The following is an 18,312-nucleotide window of genomic DNA, read 5'->3' as shown; positions in this document are numbered from 1 at the left end:
TGCAGATCAATTGATCTGCAGATATACTGTATCTACTAGTGTGCACCCAGCATTAGTCTTCTTAACATTGCAGTGAAATCAGGATTTGTATTTGGTTCCAAATCCAAGTGTGTAGTATTTGGGTGAATTCCTAACCAAATCTGCTTGATTTCGCTCATACCTGAGTGAATAAATTACATACAAATCTGGCCTTCAGTGTAAATATGTGCATAGTACATAACAAGTGGTCCTGACATAGCAATGGAGAGACATCTCACCTGATCCTGCAACAGATGATTCTTCTTCTTCTTCTTCTTCTTCTTCTTCTTCTTCTTCTTCTTCTTCTTCTTCTTCTTCAAAATGATTTCTTCAAAAAGAAATACAGTAGTTATCCCTTTATTTAATTGCTACTAACAAGTAGAAATTCATGGGTCTGGGGAAAAACTGTAATTTGTATACAGGATTTTTGAATATACAGTATATTGTTTAGAAAATAATTTGACATTTAAAAAAAGGGATTTTCACAATGTTTTTGACTTATTTTTATTTGTTGTTGGTTATTCTCTTAGCCTTATCAATGCAATATATCTTAAAATTACAGAGGGATTTAATAATACCCATCTTGTTATGTCCAACGATATTCAGCCTCAGGGGCTTATTTACAAATAGTATGTCACAGAGTGCCTCATGCCCTGCTGCTGTGGCCGCTAGACAGAGAGGGAGTATATATATATATATATATATACAGTATATGTGTGTGCATGTGTGTTTTGAGTGGTTCACTTTGTATTGTGCTTTGGTTATGGGACTTGGCATATGCTTCTCTTTGCAGACCAGCAGCAATTTTTTCTTTCGCGTGGGGGCACTCACTGCTCTTCTTATTGTGCCAATTTTTTTTTATGACGTGAAAGCAGAACTTTCCATCCATCTCTTAATCACTCTTTCCGCATTGATATATGGGGAGGCAATTCTAACACTAATCAGGGGCGCCACTGGAGAAGCCTTAGGGGTCAATCCAATTAGTTGTGAAGGGTGCAAAGTGCCATTGCAATGGCATTTAAATGCCAGCAATTGCACCTGATCTTGCACCCTTTGCAGACTCGAATCAGCCTCAATACGCTCAAAATTGCTCAGACCTCTATGGGGTGGTGAGCACAGGGCCGTCTTTTTGTATGGGCTCAATGGGCACTTGCCCAAGTTCCCCAGGAGTCTAACGGCCCCAGGATGATAGCTGAGGTTCCCCCCTTTCTAGGGGTACCAGATTTTTGAAAATCGGCCCTGGGGAACCGGAGATATCTGACTTCGAAGCAGTGGTCCCCATCCAAGACTGTTTATTGCTCTTCCCAGCCAGATATCTCAGGTTCTGTCTGACTTAGAGTTTTTATGAGGGTATTCTCCAAAATAGGGGACTCCCCCCTTTCAGAGGACACTGGCAGCTTGTCTCTACTATGCCCATAATGGAGATATAAGCCTTCAATAAGCTGGTCCCTGCTCCAGCTCCACACATCTGGATTGCAGTTTCATATTTTCGCCAGTGGATTGCTCTGGCTCCAGAACTCTGATCCCTAGGTCCCCAGTACCTCCTGAAAGGTGGGACTCTCTAGTTTTTAATCACATTCAAAGCTAAGAAATCCATTTCCAGGAACTGGAGATATCTGCAGTCAAGCAAGCTGCTCTCCAACTGGAAAATTATGAATATTAAGCCCACTCCACTATTCACCCCTCCCCTGCGTATTACACATCCCCTACCACCCTGGAAGTCATGTACCAGGGCCCCTTCATTCATCCCAATGCCTTTTCTACAGTTTAGTGTTCTCCCTCCCTCCAGGTCCTACATGCAGAGTGGAAGATAGAACACCCGCTACTGCCCGCAGGACATCAAAGATGCTGCTGATAGCACCCCCCACCCATATCACTGGAGGAAGGGTAGGGGGCCCAGTGCATTGCTGTGCCCAGGTGCCTACACTGCTGTTAAGACGGCCCTGGGCAAGCAGTTTGGGGGTGGCGATGATATTGCAGCTAATTGGATTGACCCCTTACACTTCTCCACAGTATACCACTTCTTGAGGAAGCCATGGAGAGCTGTGTTTTGTGAAGAGCTTCATAAAACAGGGCTTTTCCTCCATGTTTGTGCTGGAGAATTGAGCCAACATGTATCAATTAAATTTGGATACTGTGGTAATAGTCTGGGCTTCCACATTCCCCTCTCTCTACTATTCACTACAATGGAACTTGGCAGTCAGCAGTCACTACCAGCTGGTTTTCCCCCATTTACTTTGTTGCAACAATATTGCTGTACAAAAGCAAATGATGTGTTTGTAAATATATTGTCAACTTAAATCTTAGAAACACATATAAGAAATAACATATGCAGATAAGAGACAACTTCTAGTGATCCTCTCATTAATAAATATTTTCTCTCTGCAGGTGACGCAGCTTGATCAACCTGCAGAAACACATGAAAAACTTACAGGTAAGTTAAATGACTGCTTATTGTATGTAACAAAAGTATGTTACACTAGTATACACTACTGTATCTAGAATTCATTATCTCAGAAGTGGTCACACAGGTGATTGGGAGCTAATAGACTGTGTCCATTTGTTTGTAAGGTTGTCCACCCATCCCAGTGCTGGGTACTGTCAGTACCATGGCAATTTTGCACCCTGCCCCCAAATATGTGACATCATGGTGTCTTGCTGATGGTGGGGTCCACCATTGCCTGGAAGTACAGCACTGTCCATAGTGTCCTTAGCACTTTCTGGGTGGCTGTGCAGGTTGCAGGGTGCCGATGTAGGCATGGGGCAGTGACACCCTTGGTATTATTTATTTATTAATAGTTTCTTATATAGTGCAGCAAATTCCATTGCGCTTTACAATTGGAAATAACAATGATATAAAAAAAACTGGGTAATAACAGACAGTCATAGAGGTAGGAAGGCCCTGCTCATAAGCTTACAATCTATAGGGAAATAAGTACCAGAACAGCTCACACACTCCTAGTTACTTACGGTACAGTTAAGAACCATTCAAAAAAACACTGGTCCTATCTATTATTATTAGCAGAATATGTATAATGTTAGATACCAGCTATAGTTATTCTTGAAAGGACTCAAAATGAAAAATGTAACTTTGGGTGTAGTGCATATACATAGTTATACTTACTCCATCTGGTGGCATAGATGTCGACAGCCAACAATGACCTACTCTCTGCTACAAATAGCAGTGTTATTGGTGCCTCACAATAGGGGAAGGGGAAACAACAATACTGCTGCCTGGGTGGGAAAGGGAAGCGGTAGTAGTAGGGAGTAGCAGAGGAGCAGCACTGGAACTACCAGCATAGCAGATTGCCACACTAGAGGTAAGTAGACCTCTGCAGCTAGTTAATGCCACTAAAATCTACAATTTAATGTTTTATTGGCGTTCATCCTTAAGGGGCATATTGATCAATATGATGCTAAAGCCTACTGAAAATCATGTATCCATCTAGCTGAGAGTTGTGGTGGTGGATGTATTAGTACTGGAGCAACTCTGTATTGCAGCTGTCCCCGCCATCCCTGAAACAGCAGCTTCCGCCGTTAGTTAATAGTGATGGAATTCTGAGCCAGCAGAGTTAGTGCGCATGCATGATTTGGGTTCATCCATGCGCCCCGCAGGGCCAGAGATGGCGGAAGTTACCAACGCCATTTGAAAAAGACTTTCAGTTTCTGGAGTTTGCTGAATATGGGCCAGATAATAATGAATGGGCCTGTTACTAATGACACGCGGAAACTAGTATTTTAGCATGTGTAACAGGCCCATAATGAATAGGCACCTTACAGAGAGATTACAGGTGGATTACATGCAATGTTACTTGGGAAACTGGAGATTTAAGAAATAAACGTACATCTGCCGCTGTGATTATCCAGTCGATGCTTATGAGGCTCTTGGAGAGACTTGTAGCCAGGGGAATTACTAGCAAATCTGCCCCATACCACTGTCTTCAATGACAGAGAGGCTTTTACAATGCCACAGCCCAGCAATTGACAAATGAGCCCTTTGCATTCTGTTTTCAGTCACACACAAACAGCCGGGCTTCCCATCCCGTCCGCAGCTGACACCGCCTACATCGGGACAGTTCAGGGGCATGTTTACTTAATTGCATTTTCTATGGGAATTGCTTGTGATGAAATTAAATGTAGATGATTTTTCCATTTCAATAAGGTCTGCTCTGTAAATGTTTCATTAGCTTTGCCGTGTCTGATGGAAACCTAAAGTAACACAGTTGTTTTTTTTATTGTAGATAGAAGAGAAATTCCAATTCCTGCACCTGGAATAGGAGATGAATCCAAAACATCAAGTAAAGGTAGTATGCATTGCATACATGAATTAAAAATGAGAATTCATTTTTTTCAGTCCCATTTCTTTCATAAAGTCATGGGCCATCATACTGTATAGTAAATTGGTTAATATGAAGGGTTAAGCATCATTCCGATCACCCGGCAAAAAATTAAATGTGCTGCATTCCCTTACTTAAACTCTCTTCCCTAACAGTTTCACTTAATGAGATATTAGGCTCCACTTATTGCTGACACACCTACAGCTCTCACTTCCTGCCTGTTTATTTCTAATACTGTCAGCATTTATCGAAATCCTGTTGCGGTGCAAGAAGTCAAGAACATATCAGAAACCAACCTTGTCTGCTTTACATGATGCTATTATCATTTAGGTGACTCATCAGTAAACCACGTTTTCGCTAAGCTGTGCGATCAGGAAATGAAAAACGGACATGTTAAAAGCTTAATCAAATGCTAAGTGTTCCCACAGCCATTACCAATTTACTGGTCAGAGCAAAGATGCAGATTGATTTATATTTGCATGTTCCATTTGAAACACTTTTACTTCAATACTGTCTAAATTTAGGGGAATAATATTGGTCTCCCCTCTTTATTACTAACATGCAGTGACAGAAAGCATGCTTCCTACATTACCACTCAAAGGCCCTCATTCCGAGTTGTTTGCTCGCTAGCTGCTTTTAGCAGCATTGCACACGCTAGGGCGCCGCCCTCTGGGAGTGTATCTTAGCTTAGCAGAATAGCGAACGAAAGATTAGCAGAACTGCTATTAAATAATTCTTTGCAGTTTCTGAGTAGCTCCAGACCTACTCACAGATTGCGATCAGCTCAGTCCGTTTAGTTCCTGGTTTGACGTCACAAACACGCCCTGCGTTCGGCCAACCACTCCCCCGTTTCTCCAGACACTCCTGCGTTTTTCCCTGACACGCCTGCATTTTTTTAGCACACTCCCGGAAAATGCTCAGTTACCACCCAGAAACGCCCCTTTCCTGTCAATCACTCACCGATCAGCAGTGCGACTGAAAAGCGCCGCACGAACAACAGCAAAACTACTAAGTTTTTAGTTAAATAACTAAGCGCATGCGCCCTGCGTACCATGCGCTTGCGCATTTAGCAATAAATTGCAGCATAGCGAAAATCGTCAACGAGCGAACAACTCGGAATGACCACCCAAGTGAGACAGTTTCTGAAAAAGTGAGACAGTTTCTTTTGTGTCTATCTGAATGAACACGGGGCCTAATTCAGATCCCAAAGGATCTTAGTTGCAACTGGCGTATTCATAATGCATGCAGTGTGTGCGGTGCCCAAGGGTCCCCCGGAGTCAAGGGGGGGGCCCACATTTTTTTCCATACTTACCCTCCTGAGTCCTGCATCGGCAGCAGCGCTGCAGAAATCACCAGGAAAATGGCACGCCGGCTATTTTTCCGGTGTTTCGTGCATGCGCAGTACAGAGATCACTAGTAAAATGGCTTCCGCACCATTTTCGCAAGAAACTTGCGCATCCCTAGTGCACAGAGCTATAACGCTGCTGGCTAGAAAGGAGGGAACCCAGACAGAGCCTGCACACGGGATCTCTAGATGTGCTAGTTAGTCGCATAGCACAAAGTACCAATGTTCAGCCCGTATAAGAGATCCATACTGCACATGAGCAATACTGGTCCTGTGTGACTGGACACACTGCGGCTGCAGACATCATCAGAGTGACAGTGTGCAGCCATTTGGGGGTGGGGAGGTAGTGGCAATGGCCTCCGTTTCCCAAAATGGAGGCATGTTGCCTCCGTGTTGGTGGAGTGCAGAGGCCAGGATCTCCATCAGTAGATGGAGATTTCCAGGCCTCTCTCCAGGAACTGTGGCGGCCGGCTTGCTCAACCCAATGGGTCACATAACTGGCCGATGGTGTTGCAGGTGATCCGATGCTGCGTCCTACAACGCAGCACAGATCACTAATGCCAGGAGACATCTACTTATATCAGACGCCTCCGCTGCATTGCCATACTAGTGCATCGCTGCTGCTTCCAAGGGGTTCCAATGTATAGATAGATAGCGTCTAGATAGACAGTCAATAGGTTGACACCATATGTTCGATGTGCATTAGGTCGACATGGTCAAAATGTCAACCGGGGCAAAAGATCGACAGCTAAAAGCTAGACAGTGCTTAAGGTCGATAGGTACAAAAGGTCAACATAATAATGGTCGACACAAGTTTTTTGGAGGGTTTCACATCATTTTCAACTTTTGTTTGATTTACCATTCACGTGGACTACGATCGGGAATAGTAACCTGTATAGCGGTAGCAGAGCGAGGCACCTTGGCCGAAGCATGGCGAGTGTAGCAAGCTCGTGAGGGTATACGGTTCCAATAAATGTGGTCGCATATGAGGAAACATAGAAAATGACACCCAAAATTTTTTAAATACTTGAGTTGACCTTTTTTGTCGCCCATTTCCATGTCGACCTTTTGACCGTTGACCTTTTGCACTTGTCTATCTTTTCTACTGTCTACCTTTTCCATGTCGACTTTTTCACCCTGTCGACCTAATGTATGTCGACCTAATGACTGTCTATCAAATGACTGTAGATATTCTATACCATACCGGCTTCCAAGTGAGCAGCAGCGATGCCAGATCCGTCCACATCTGAATCAGGCCCACTGAGTGGATAGGGGAGTGATCAGAATCAGAATCAGCTTTATTGGTCAGGTGTGCTTGCATATACTAGGAATTTGTCTTTGGTTTGCTATACAACAGCCAAGTAGGTAACAGGTAATCAGGGATGGGGGGGGGGGGGGGGGGCAAGTAAAGTCACACTGATAGGTATACCGTAGGGACACAAGTTAGTTACATGTACGTGATGATGAAATAGTGTCATAATATACCTTGCCTTCCCACTTGATGGCAAAACCTGGTGTCATCAGATTATACTCCACCTTTTCTTTACATACCTACTCTCGGCAGTGCAGTATATAAAGCATGCAGGTATATACATATTTGCTCCAAGCTGCACGTTCTCTCAATACTTTCTGAACTTAGCTGTAAGAAAACCGCATGAACTGTCACGGAATGACTGTTTCCTACCTTGATTTTGGAAACTGCATTTAGTTTCACATACAGCTGTGCCTAAATCACCTTTATCTATAACCTTGCTGTAGGTTATTCAAGTTCATTGATTACTGTAAAAAAAATGTAATGATATGCAAATACATTTGCTCTTGGGAATTTTGCTGATTAGTTTGTCCATACTTAAAAAAGCAAGTGAACACAGTTATTATATGACTTGAATAGCTGTCATTACATAATTTGGCAACTGTTAGATGTATGTTTATTTGATGTCTGTTCTAGTAATGCACAAGTAAGCACTTCTCTGTAGCATGAAATGTAAAGCTCATTTCCATACTGAGATATCACTTGTCATAACAAAACATCCTGTTTGCAAATATCTGAACCAAACTGCTAGATGGAAAATCTGAAAATATTGAAGAGAAAAAAAGTGAAATTGATTTATATTTCTTGTAATGACTTCATTAATTTGCATTAGTTGACACACAAGTTGCGATAATGAGTGGAACATTGCGAAAGGCATATGTAAGCATTAGGGATGGCCATCGGTGGGTTATCCATCGATGGTTACCATCGATTGTACCATCAGTGGATAACCTCGATGGTGGGCAACCATCTGTAAGGGAACTATTGATGGTTTTGCTCATCGATGGTCCCCATTACTTTAGTATTGAGGGAGACACGGCCAATCAGAGCCTGGGGGCGTGGCTTCATGGGTGTCCGGGGTCGGAGCTATGCTCTGTGTCCCTGACACCTTAGAGACAAAATAAAAAAAAATTTGATAGCTCTTTACCATTGATGGCGGAAAACCATCTGGTTCTCCCCCATCGATGGTAAAAGTAGTTACCATCGGTCATAGACCATCAAAGATTTTGAATCATTGATGGTCAATGGCCATCCCTAGTAAACATTTGTTTATATCAGTTGCAAGAAGACATTTAGAAGTGGATCACTTACATCAACATTACTTAAATGGGTTATGACTTATGAAGGCCATAAATCTATGGCCACGATTCCCCATTCTGGCGATCCCATCTCACAATTGGCAGACATCAACAATCAATGTTCCGTTGGGGAACTGGCAAACCAATAAATGTTAAAAACCCCAACTCACCTATCCTGATAATTTTTGGGTTGGTATCGGCAAATTGAGGATTTCCAACATGTTGGATTTTCCCGATCCCTCAACCTATTCATCGGCAAAACAGGGAATTGCCCCGATACTTACCAGAAGTATGGGATCCTTAATATATAGTAAGTTGTGATTAGTGACAAGTTTAATGGGTACAGTATTCTTGGGCAACTGAGCTTATAGACTATTCAATCAGATAGCATCATTTGTGAAAATGTGGGCGAGTACAGAGTTAGTGGGAGGACAACTCTCTGATATAGCCACAAGATGTAATGCTCCAGTATTGTAAAATGCAAACTAAGTGGGTTTTGCCAACAAGGAGGCTATTACATTGGGTCATGTGTTTGGTTGTAGCACGGTTCTAATAAGTGTGGTTTATTTTGTCCAAACTGCTGTTTACATTTTGGGAGTTATGTAGATGCCTATATGTCCATATAGACTGGTAGCAATGTAATCATGTGGGTGGGTTTGGTAATCCATATTGGGACTCTTGATGGGAGTAATTTGCAAATACCAGAGGATAGCTGAGCATCCTCGCCATATGCCATAACAGCAACAGTGACACCTGCAGGCCATGAGAAAACACTGTAGCTTCATTCCAAACTTTTCCAGACTCAAGCATGGCTTTGTATGTTGTAACAGAACAACATTAATGAGTTACTTATTAATATATTATACATAATGCAATATTCTTAACAGCTGAAATGTGTTCACAATGTCAAATACTAATGCTCTCAATATGCTATTAATTACAGTTCCTGCAGTTGCTGTACATCTAGTGGGAGACAAACTCAATAGCAACAAAGAAGGTCAGTGGAATATATGCTCATTAAACATTTTTACATAAGAGAGTTAGCTTTATTAAGAGTTTTTTTTACAGATGTAGCCATGCTCATCTTTTGTTGCGATGTAGCATGCTGCAACACGAATTGCTGCATGGAGTGCCAAGCTGTGATTATTCACAGCTGGCGATCGCTCCATTAATTCCTTATGGAATTCCTTATGGAATTAATGGAGCGATCGCCAGCTGCAAATAGTCACATTGGCACAGCATGCCGCATGGCTACATCTGTACATACTTGCTGATTTTTCTTCCTTTCCCCCTTTGTGGAGTTCCTGGAGGAGAGTAGCCACTAAGGTGGGGGGGAAGGGGGGGGGGGGGGGGGGGGGCGGACGACACAATTGTGCATTGCAAAGTTCTCTAAACTTACACTTTCATGTACTGTATTTGATACACCACCATTGAGGGAACAAAACCAAGGATCCTAATGGAACTAAGGAATACAAATTTAAGCCTCATCAAAACTTAAGAATACACGTATATTGACTTTTTGCCTACTTTTGTCTGCGAGCGTTCGTGATTACGGTGTATACTTTTCTTGTATCTTTATACAGTCTCACCACCGATGCGTTTCGACTGTGTAGTCTTTGTCAAGGTGTGAGGCTGTGGATCTGGAACTTACTGAAATATCCTAAGATGTACCTCCCCCTATTTAGGGTGGGGACAGAGTTGTGCTGAATAATGACCTTATATTATATGATTCCATGGGTGGTATATAAAAATGGACCCGGGGATTAACTGTCCGTAATGCAGGGGAAAGAACTGGTGTAAACCGCTTTTCCAGCTGTATTTAGGAAGAAGTCACTTAATTAAGACCATGCATTCCAAAGTTACTGGAACGCATGGTCTTCCACCGGAAAGTGACTGCATTGGTATGTTCACTCAGGATCGGGCATCCTTGCCCGCAATTTCCGCTGCGTCAGTGGTCCTTTCCTGGAGATAGCTTCACATCAGTGAAACGGAAGCAGGAAACGGTCCGCTGAACTGATGGAACGCATAGGCTGTATAAAGGTTATTTCCAGTGGACTGAGAGCTACGCCGAAATTGTTCAAGTGCTGGACTGGCTGAATACACCTGACAGGCTGGCAGGGTACCGGCTCCAGCGCACGTCTGTGTCTCTAGTCCTGCAGTATTGTGTGTGTGACCCATCATGACACTTGTGTGTATGACATCACACGCGCAGAGAGAGGAGCCGGGCCATGCACAGAGAAAAACGTGTGGTCTTCCAGTTTACTTTATAATAGTGTTTTTTTTTATTTTGTATAGCATCCACCTACTTCAAGTTCTAATCAGGATGGGGTGGAGTGAGTTGGGGTGGACAGTGTTACTTTAAGTACAGTGTATAACATCCGCCTGCTACAATCAGTGGGAAGGCACACTGACTGGTGATATATCAATAAGCTATTATACTGTATTTTCTCTGACGTCCTAAGTGGATGCTGGGACTCCGTAAGGACCATGGGGAATAGCGGCTCCGCAGGAGACTGGGCACAACTAAAGAAAGCTTTAGGACTACCTGGTGTGCACTGGCTCCTCCCACTATGACCCTCCTCCAGACCTCAGTTAGAATCTTGTGTCCGGCTGAGCTGGATGCACACTAGGGGCTCTCCTGAGCTCCTAGAAAGAAAGTATATTTAGGTTTTTTATTTTACAGTGAGATCTGCTGGCAACAGACTCACTGCAACGAGGGACTAAGGGGAGAAGAAGCGAACCTACCTAACTGGTGGTAGTTTGGGCTTCTTAGGCTACTGGACACCATTAGCTCCAGAGGGATCAAACACAGGACCCGACCTCGATCGTTCGGTCCCGGAGCCGCGCCGCCGGCCCCCTTACAGAGCCAGAAGCAAGAAGTGTTCCGGAAAATCGGCGGCAGAAGACTTCTGTCTTCAACAAGGTAGCGCACAGCACTGCAGCTGTGCGCCATTGTTCCTCATGCACACCTCACACTCCGGTCACTGATGGGTGCAGGGCGCTGGGGGGGGGGGGGGCGCCCTGAGAGCAAAATATGACACCTTGGCTGGCAAATCATCACAATATATAGTCCCAGGGCTATATATGTGATAAATTACCCCTGCCAGAATCCATGAAAAAAGCGGGAGAAAAGTCAGCCGAAAAAGGGGCAGGGCTATCTCCCTCAGCACACTGGCGCCATTTTTTCTTCACAGTGCAGCTGGAAGACAGCTCCCCAGGCTCTCCCCTGTAGTTTTCAGGCTCAAAGGGTTAAAAAGAGAGGGGGGGCACTAAATTTAGGCACAATATATGTATGCAAGCAGCTATTGGGGGAAAAATCACTCAGTTATAGTCAGTGCTTAAAGTGGTCCTAGAGAGGTGGTGGAACTCACCCCCCTCCCCACGGCGCCCATGAAATAAAGGTATTGCGCGCGCCGTAGGCGCGCGCAGCAAAAAGGGGGTGCGGTCTCAAAAAGAAAGGGGCGTGGTCACACAATAGTAATAATGCCCACAGTAGTAGTACCCAAGTGGAAATTTTGAAGTGGGGGTATGGAAAAGTGAAGGGTGCAATTATGTGCGCGCCGAAGGCGCGCGCACTCCTGACAAGGGGGCGTGGCCACGCAAAAGGGGGCGTGCCCTTCAGTGTAGTTTACCACACCATATACCCCTTATACACATTATGCACCACAATAGTAGGACCCCTTTCACATTATAGCTCACAGTATGAGCCGAAATTCACATTTATACCACACAGTATGAACCACATTCATATTACACCACACAGTATGAGCCAAATTCACATTACACCACACAGTATGAGCCAAATTCACATTACACCACACGGTATGAGCCGAAATTCACATTACACCACACAGTATGAGCCGAAATTCACATTACACCACACAGTATGAGCCGAAATTCACATTATAGCACACGGTATGAGCCGAAATTCACATTATAGCACACAGAATAAGCCAAAATTCACATTATAGCACAGAGAATGAGCCGAAATTCACATTATAGAGTGACAGAGTGACAGGGAGAGTGACAGCAGGGACATGGAAAGTGACAGCAGGGATATGGAAAGTAACAGCAGGGGAATACAGTAGGGACTAGGGAGAGAGAAAGGCAGCAGGTTAGATTACCTGTTTAGCAGCGGCGGTGGTCTGCGGTGCTGTGGATGAGTAGGCTGTGGTAGGCGTGACGTGGAGGCTGTGGGCCTCGGAGATAGTGCGGAGGAGGAGGCTGTGGGTGCGCAGAGGTCCGAGGGCGGGGCGGCAGAAGAGGCTGAGGGCGGCTGCAGTGGATCTGGAACCAGGCTGGCTTTATTATCCCTGCCGCCGCATCGAGCTCCTGTGACCACGGCGCTAATATTTCAAAACTGCTGCGGACCGGCAGCCAATCAGCGACAGATTTTAACTAGTAGTGCCGCGGTCACAGAAGCTCGATGCAGCGGCAGGGATAATAAAGCCGGCCTGGTTCCAGATCCGCTGCAGCGGGGAGTCTGGAACCTGGGCTTCCAGTGCGGCGGCGATGGTAGGGGCGGAGCGACGGAGGGCGGACCGGGAACGCAGCTTCTTTGTCGGCCCATACAGTAATGCCCCCAGCAGTAGCATCCCTTATACAATGCCCACAGTAGTAGTGCCCCTTATGCAATGCCCCCAACAGTAGTGCCCCTTATGAAGTGCCCCCTTTACAATGCCCTCATTAGCTGTGCACCCCATCAGTAATGCCCTTAATGGTAATGCCCCTGTGTAGTATTGCCCCTAGTCGTTTAGCCCCTGTAGTTTAGCCCCAGTAGTCATGCCCATACTGGTAATGCCCCTGCAGTTATGACCCCAGCAATTTACTCCCCGCCCTCTAGTTTAGCCTCTGAGTGGTAATGCCCCCAGTAGTTTTGCCCTCATGTAGTTTGCCCCATGTAGTTTAGCCCCCAGTGGTAATGCCCCCTGCAGTTGTGCCCCCAGTTGTTTAGCCCCTGTAGTTTAGCACCCATGTAGTTTGCCAAAGTTAGTAATGTCCCCAGTAGTTTGCCCCCTTGTAGTTATACCCCCAGTAGTTTAGCTCCTGTAATTATGCCCCCTTGTAGTTTAGCCCCCAGTAGTAATGCTGCCAGTAGTTTGCCCCTTGTAGTTTGCCCCAGCAGTAAAGCCCCCCAGTAGTTTGCCCCCAGTACTAGAGCCCCCCAGTAGTTTGCCCCTCTGTAGTTTGCCCCAGTAGTAAAGGCCCCCAGTAGTTTGCCCCCAGTACTAGAGCCCCCCAGTGGTTTGCCCCTCTGTAGTTTGCCCCAGTAGTTTGCCCCCAGTACTAGAGCCCCCCAGTAGTTTGCCCCTTGTAGTTTGCCCCAGCAGTAAAGCCCCCCCGTAGTTTGCCCCCAGTACTAGAGCCCCCCAGTAGTTTGCCCCTCTGTAGTTTGCCCCAGTAGTAAAGGCCCCCAGTAGTTTGCCCCCAGTACTAGAGCCCCCCAGTAGTTTGCCCCTCTGTAGTTTGCCCCAGTAGTAAAGGCCCCCAGTAGAAACGCCTGTGGTACACATATAGGAGGGAGGGAGAGGGAGAGAGGGAGGGGGGAAGAACTATACTTACCTAGCCCCGCTCCCGCCGCAGTCCTCTCTCGCCGCCCGCTCCTCTGCACTATGAGAGAGACGTCATGACGTCTCTCCCATAGCGCGCACTGACAGAGCCGGAAGCCGGAGCTCAGTACTGAGCTCCTGCCTACGGCTGCCGCTGCGGAGAGGGAGACGGGCGCCCGCTGGTAACGCGATCTCAGCGGGCGCCCGGCATCTCCCTGCAGCGCCGCCCGGGACATCGGGTTAGGTGAGCCGGGGGAGGCGGAACTGCGTTCCGTCTCCTGGTGGAACTGACGGAACGCAGTTCCGGCCCGTTCCGGCTCACTTTAACCCCTGGTTATAGTGTTAATCCCTGCATTATATAGCGCTCTGGTGTGTGCTGGCATACTCTCTCTCTGTCTCCCCAAAGGACTTTGTGGGGTCCTGTCCTCAGTCAGAGCATTCCCTGTGTGTGTGCGGTGTGTCGGTACGGCTGTGTCGACATGTTGGATGAGGAAGGTTACGTGGAGGCGGAGCAGAGGCCGATAAATGGGATGTCGCCCCCTGTGGGGCCGACACCAGAGTGGATGGATAGGTGGAAGGTATTAACCGACAATGTCAACTCCTTACATAAAAGGCTGGATGACGTAACAGCTGTGGGACAGCCGGCTTCTCAGCCCGCGCCTGCCCAGGCGTCTCAAAGGCCATCAGGGGCTCAAAAAACACCCGTTACCTCAGATGGCAGACACATATATACACAATCCACTAGGAACATCCGTTGCATGATCTCGGCAATGAAAAATGTGTTACACATTTCTGACATGAACCCAAGTACCACACAAAAGGGGTTTTATTTTTGGGGAGAAAAAGCAGCCAGTGTTTTGTTCCCCCATCAGATGAGTGAATGAAGTGTGTAAAGAAGCGTGGGTTCCCCCGATAAGAAACTGGTAATTTCTAAAAGTTACTGATGGCGTACCCTTTCCCGCCAGAGGATAGGTCACGTTGGGAGATATCCCCTAGGGTGGATAAGGCGCTCACACGTTTGTCAAAAAAGGTGGCACTGCCGTCTTAGGATACGGCCACCTTGAAGGAGCCTGCTGATAAAAAGCAGGAGGCTATCCTGAAGTATGTATATACACACTCAGGTACTATACTGAGACCTGCAATTGCCTCAGCATAAATAGTGCTGCTGCAGCGTGGTCTGATACCCTGTCAGATAATATTAATACCCTAGACAGGGATAATATTTTGCTAACATAGAGCATATTAAAGACGTCGTCTTATATATGAAGGATGCACATAGGGATATTTGCCGGCTGGCATCCAGAATTAATGCAATGTCCATTCTGCCAGGAGGGTATTAGAGACCCGGCAGTGGACAGGTGATGCTGCCTTTAAAAGGCACATGGAGATTCTGCCTTATAAGGGTGAGGAATTGTTTGGGGATGGTCTCTGGGACCTCGTATCCACAGCAACAGCTGGGAAGGAAAAAAATTTACCTCAGGTTTCCTCACAGCCTAAGAAAGCACCGTATTTTCAGGTACAGTCCTTTCGGCTTCAGAAAAGCAAGCGGGTCAAAGGCGCTTCCTTTCTGCACAGAGACAAGGGAAGAAGGAAAAAGCTGCACCAGACAGCCAGTTCCCAGGATCAAAAATCTTCCCCCGCTTCCTCTGAGTCCACCGCATGACGCTGGGGCTCCACAGGTGGAGACAGGTGCGGTGGGGGCGCGTCTCGGGAACTTCAGGGACCAGTGGGCTTGCCCACAGGTGGATCCCTAGGTTCTGCAAGTAGTATCACAGGGATACAGGCTGGAGTTCGAGGCGACTCCCCCTCGCCGTTACCTCACATCAGCCTTGCCGGCTGCCCTCGGAGAAAGGGAGGTAGTACTGGCGGCAATTCACAAGCTGTACTTCCAGCAGGTGAAATCAAGGTACCCCTCCTTCAACAAGGCCGGGGTTACTATTCCAAAATGTTTGTGGTACCGAAACCAGACGGTTCGGTGAGACCCATTCTAAAATTGAAATCCTTGAACACTTATATACGAAGGTTCAAGTTCAAAATGGAATCGCTCAGGGCGATTATTGCAAGCCTGGAGAATTTCATGGTATCACTGGACATCAAGGATGCTTACCTGCATGTCCCTATTTACCCTCTTCACCCGGAGTACCTCAAAATTGTGGTGCAGGATTGTCATTACCAATTCCAGACGTTGCCGTTGGTCTGTCCCCGGCACCGAGGATATTTACCAAGGTAATGGCCGAAATAATTATCCCGTACTTGGACGATCTCCTTATAAAGGCGGGGTCCAGGGAGCAGTTGTTCGTCGGAGTAGCACTATCTCGGGAAGTGCTACAACAGCACGGCTGGATTCTGATTCCAAAGTCGTAGCTGGTTCCTACGATGCGTCTTCTGTTCCTGGGTATGGTTCTGGACACAGAACAGGATAAAAAGGGTTTCTCCCGGAGGAGAAGTCCAAGGAGTTGTCGTCTCTAGACAGAGACCTCCTAATACAAATACAGGTGTCGGTGCATCAATGCACGCGAGCCCTGGGAAAGATGGTAGCTTCTTACGAAGAAATTCCATTCACCAGGTCCCCTGCAAGGATCTTCCAGTGGGATCTGTTGGACAAGTGGTCCGGATCGCAACTTCAGATGCATCGGCGGATAACCCTGTCTCCAAGGGCCAGGGTGTCGCTGTTGTGGTGGCTGCAGAGTGCTCATCTTCTAGGGGCCGCAGATTCGGCATACAGGACTGGGTCCTGGTTACCACGGATGCCAGCCTTCGAGGCTGGGGGGCAGTCACACAGGGAAGAAACTTCCTAGGACTATGGAAAAGTCAGGAGACTTCCCTACACATGAATATTCTGGAACTAAGGGCCATTTACAATGCCCTAAGTCAGGCTAGACCCCTGCTTCAACACCGGCCGGTGCTGATCCAGTCAGACAACATCACGGAGGTCGCTCATGTAAACCGACAGGGCGGCACAAGAAGCAGGATGGCGATGGCAGAAGCCACAAGGATTCTCCGATGGGCGGAAAATCATGTGTTAGCACTGTCAGCAGTGTTCATTCCCGGAGTGGACAACTGAGAAGCAGACTTTCTCAGCAGACACGACCTCCACCCGGGAGAGTGGGGACTTCATCCAGAAGTCTTCCAAATGATTGTACAGGTTGGGAAAGGCCACAGGTGGACATGATGGCGTCCCGCCTCAACAAAAAGCTACAAAGATATTGCGCCAGGTCAAGGGACCCTCAGGCGATAGCTGTGGACGCTCTGGTAACACCGTGGGTGTACCGGTCGGTGTATGTGTTCCCTTCTCTGCCTCTCTTACCCAGGGTAATGAGAATAATAAGAAGGAGAGGAGTAAGAACTATACTCATTGTTCCGGATTGGCCAAGAAGAGCTTGGTACCCAGAACTCCAAGAAAGGATCTCAGAGGACCCATGGCCTCTGCCGCTCAGACAGGACCTGCTGCAGCAGGGGGCCTGTCTGTTCCAAGACGTACCGCGGCTGCGTTTGACGGCATGGCGGTTGAACGCCGGATCCTGAAGGAAAAGGGGATTCCGGAGGAAGTTATCCCTACGCTAATTAAAGCAAGGAAAGAAGTGAACGCAAACCATTATCACTGCATAGGGCGGAAATATGTTGCGTGCTGTGAGGCCAGGAAGGCCCCAAAGGAGGAATTTCAGCTAGGTCGATTTCAGCACTTCCTACAGTCAGAGGTGACTATGGGCCTAAAATTGGGTTCCATTAAGGTCCAGATTTCGGCTCTATCGATTTTCTTCCAAAATAGAACTGGCTTCACTGCCTGAAGTTCAGACTTTTGTTAAGGGAGTGCTGCATAGTCAGCCCCCGTTTGTGCCTCCAGGGGCACCGTGGGATCTCAACGTGGTGTTGGATTTCCTGAAGTCGCATTGGGTTGAGCCACTTAAATCCGTGGAGCTACAATACCTCACGTGAAAAGTGGTCATGCTGTGGGCCTTGGCGTCGGCCAGGCGTGTATCAGAATTGGCGGCTTTGTCATGCAAAAGCCCTTATCTGATTTTTTTATATGGATAAGGCGGAATTGAGGACTCGTTCCCAATTCCTTCCTAAGGTGGTATCAGTTTTCATGTGAACTAACCTATTATGGTGCCTGCGGCTACTTGGGACTTGGAGGATTCCAAGTTACTGGACGTAGTCAGGGCCCTGAAAAGTATATGTTTCCAGGACGGCAGGAGTCGGGAAAACAAGCTGGGTGATCCTGCTTCTAAGCAGACTATTGCTCGCTGGATCTGTAGCACGATTCAACTTGCACATTCTGCGGCTGGACTGCCGCACCCTAAATCTGTGAAAGCCCATTCCACGAGGAAAGTGGGCTCTTCTTGGGCAGCTGCCCGAGGGGTCTCGGCTTTACAAATTTGCCGAGCTGTTACTTGGTCGGGTTCAAACACTTTTGCAAGAGTCTACAAGTTTGATACCCTGGCTGAGGAGGACC

General features: G+C 46.8%; 1 protein-coding gene across 1 annotated transcript in view; it reads left to right on the top strand.

Annotated features, from left to right (window-relative positions):
* CD40LG (CD40 ligand) overlaps positions 1-18,312 on the top strand; it is a 41,425-nt gene that overhangs the window by 10,220 nt on the left and 12,893 nt on the right. The window contains exons 3-5 of the mRNA XM_063935673.1: positions 2,407-2,452; positions 4,260-4,322; positions 9,254-9,307. Coding sequence (XP_063791743.1) covers positions 2,407-2,452; positions 4,260-4,322; positions 9,254-9,307 — 163 coding nt within the window. The remainder of the gene's footprint in view (positions 1-2,406; positions 2,453-4,259; positions 4,323-9,253; positions 9,308-18,312) is intronic.

This window comes from Pseudophryne corroboree, chromosome 8 (assembly GCF_028390025.1).
Source record: "Pseudophryne corroboree isolate aPseCor3 chromosome 8, aPseCor3.hap2, whole genome shotgun sequence".
NCBI lineage: Eukaryota > Metazoa > Chordata > Amphibia > Anura > Myobatrachidae > Pseudophryne > Pseudophryne corroboree.
This window is presented reverse-complemented; position numbering and strand designations above follow the sequence as displayed.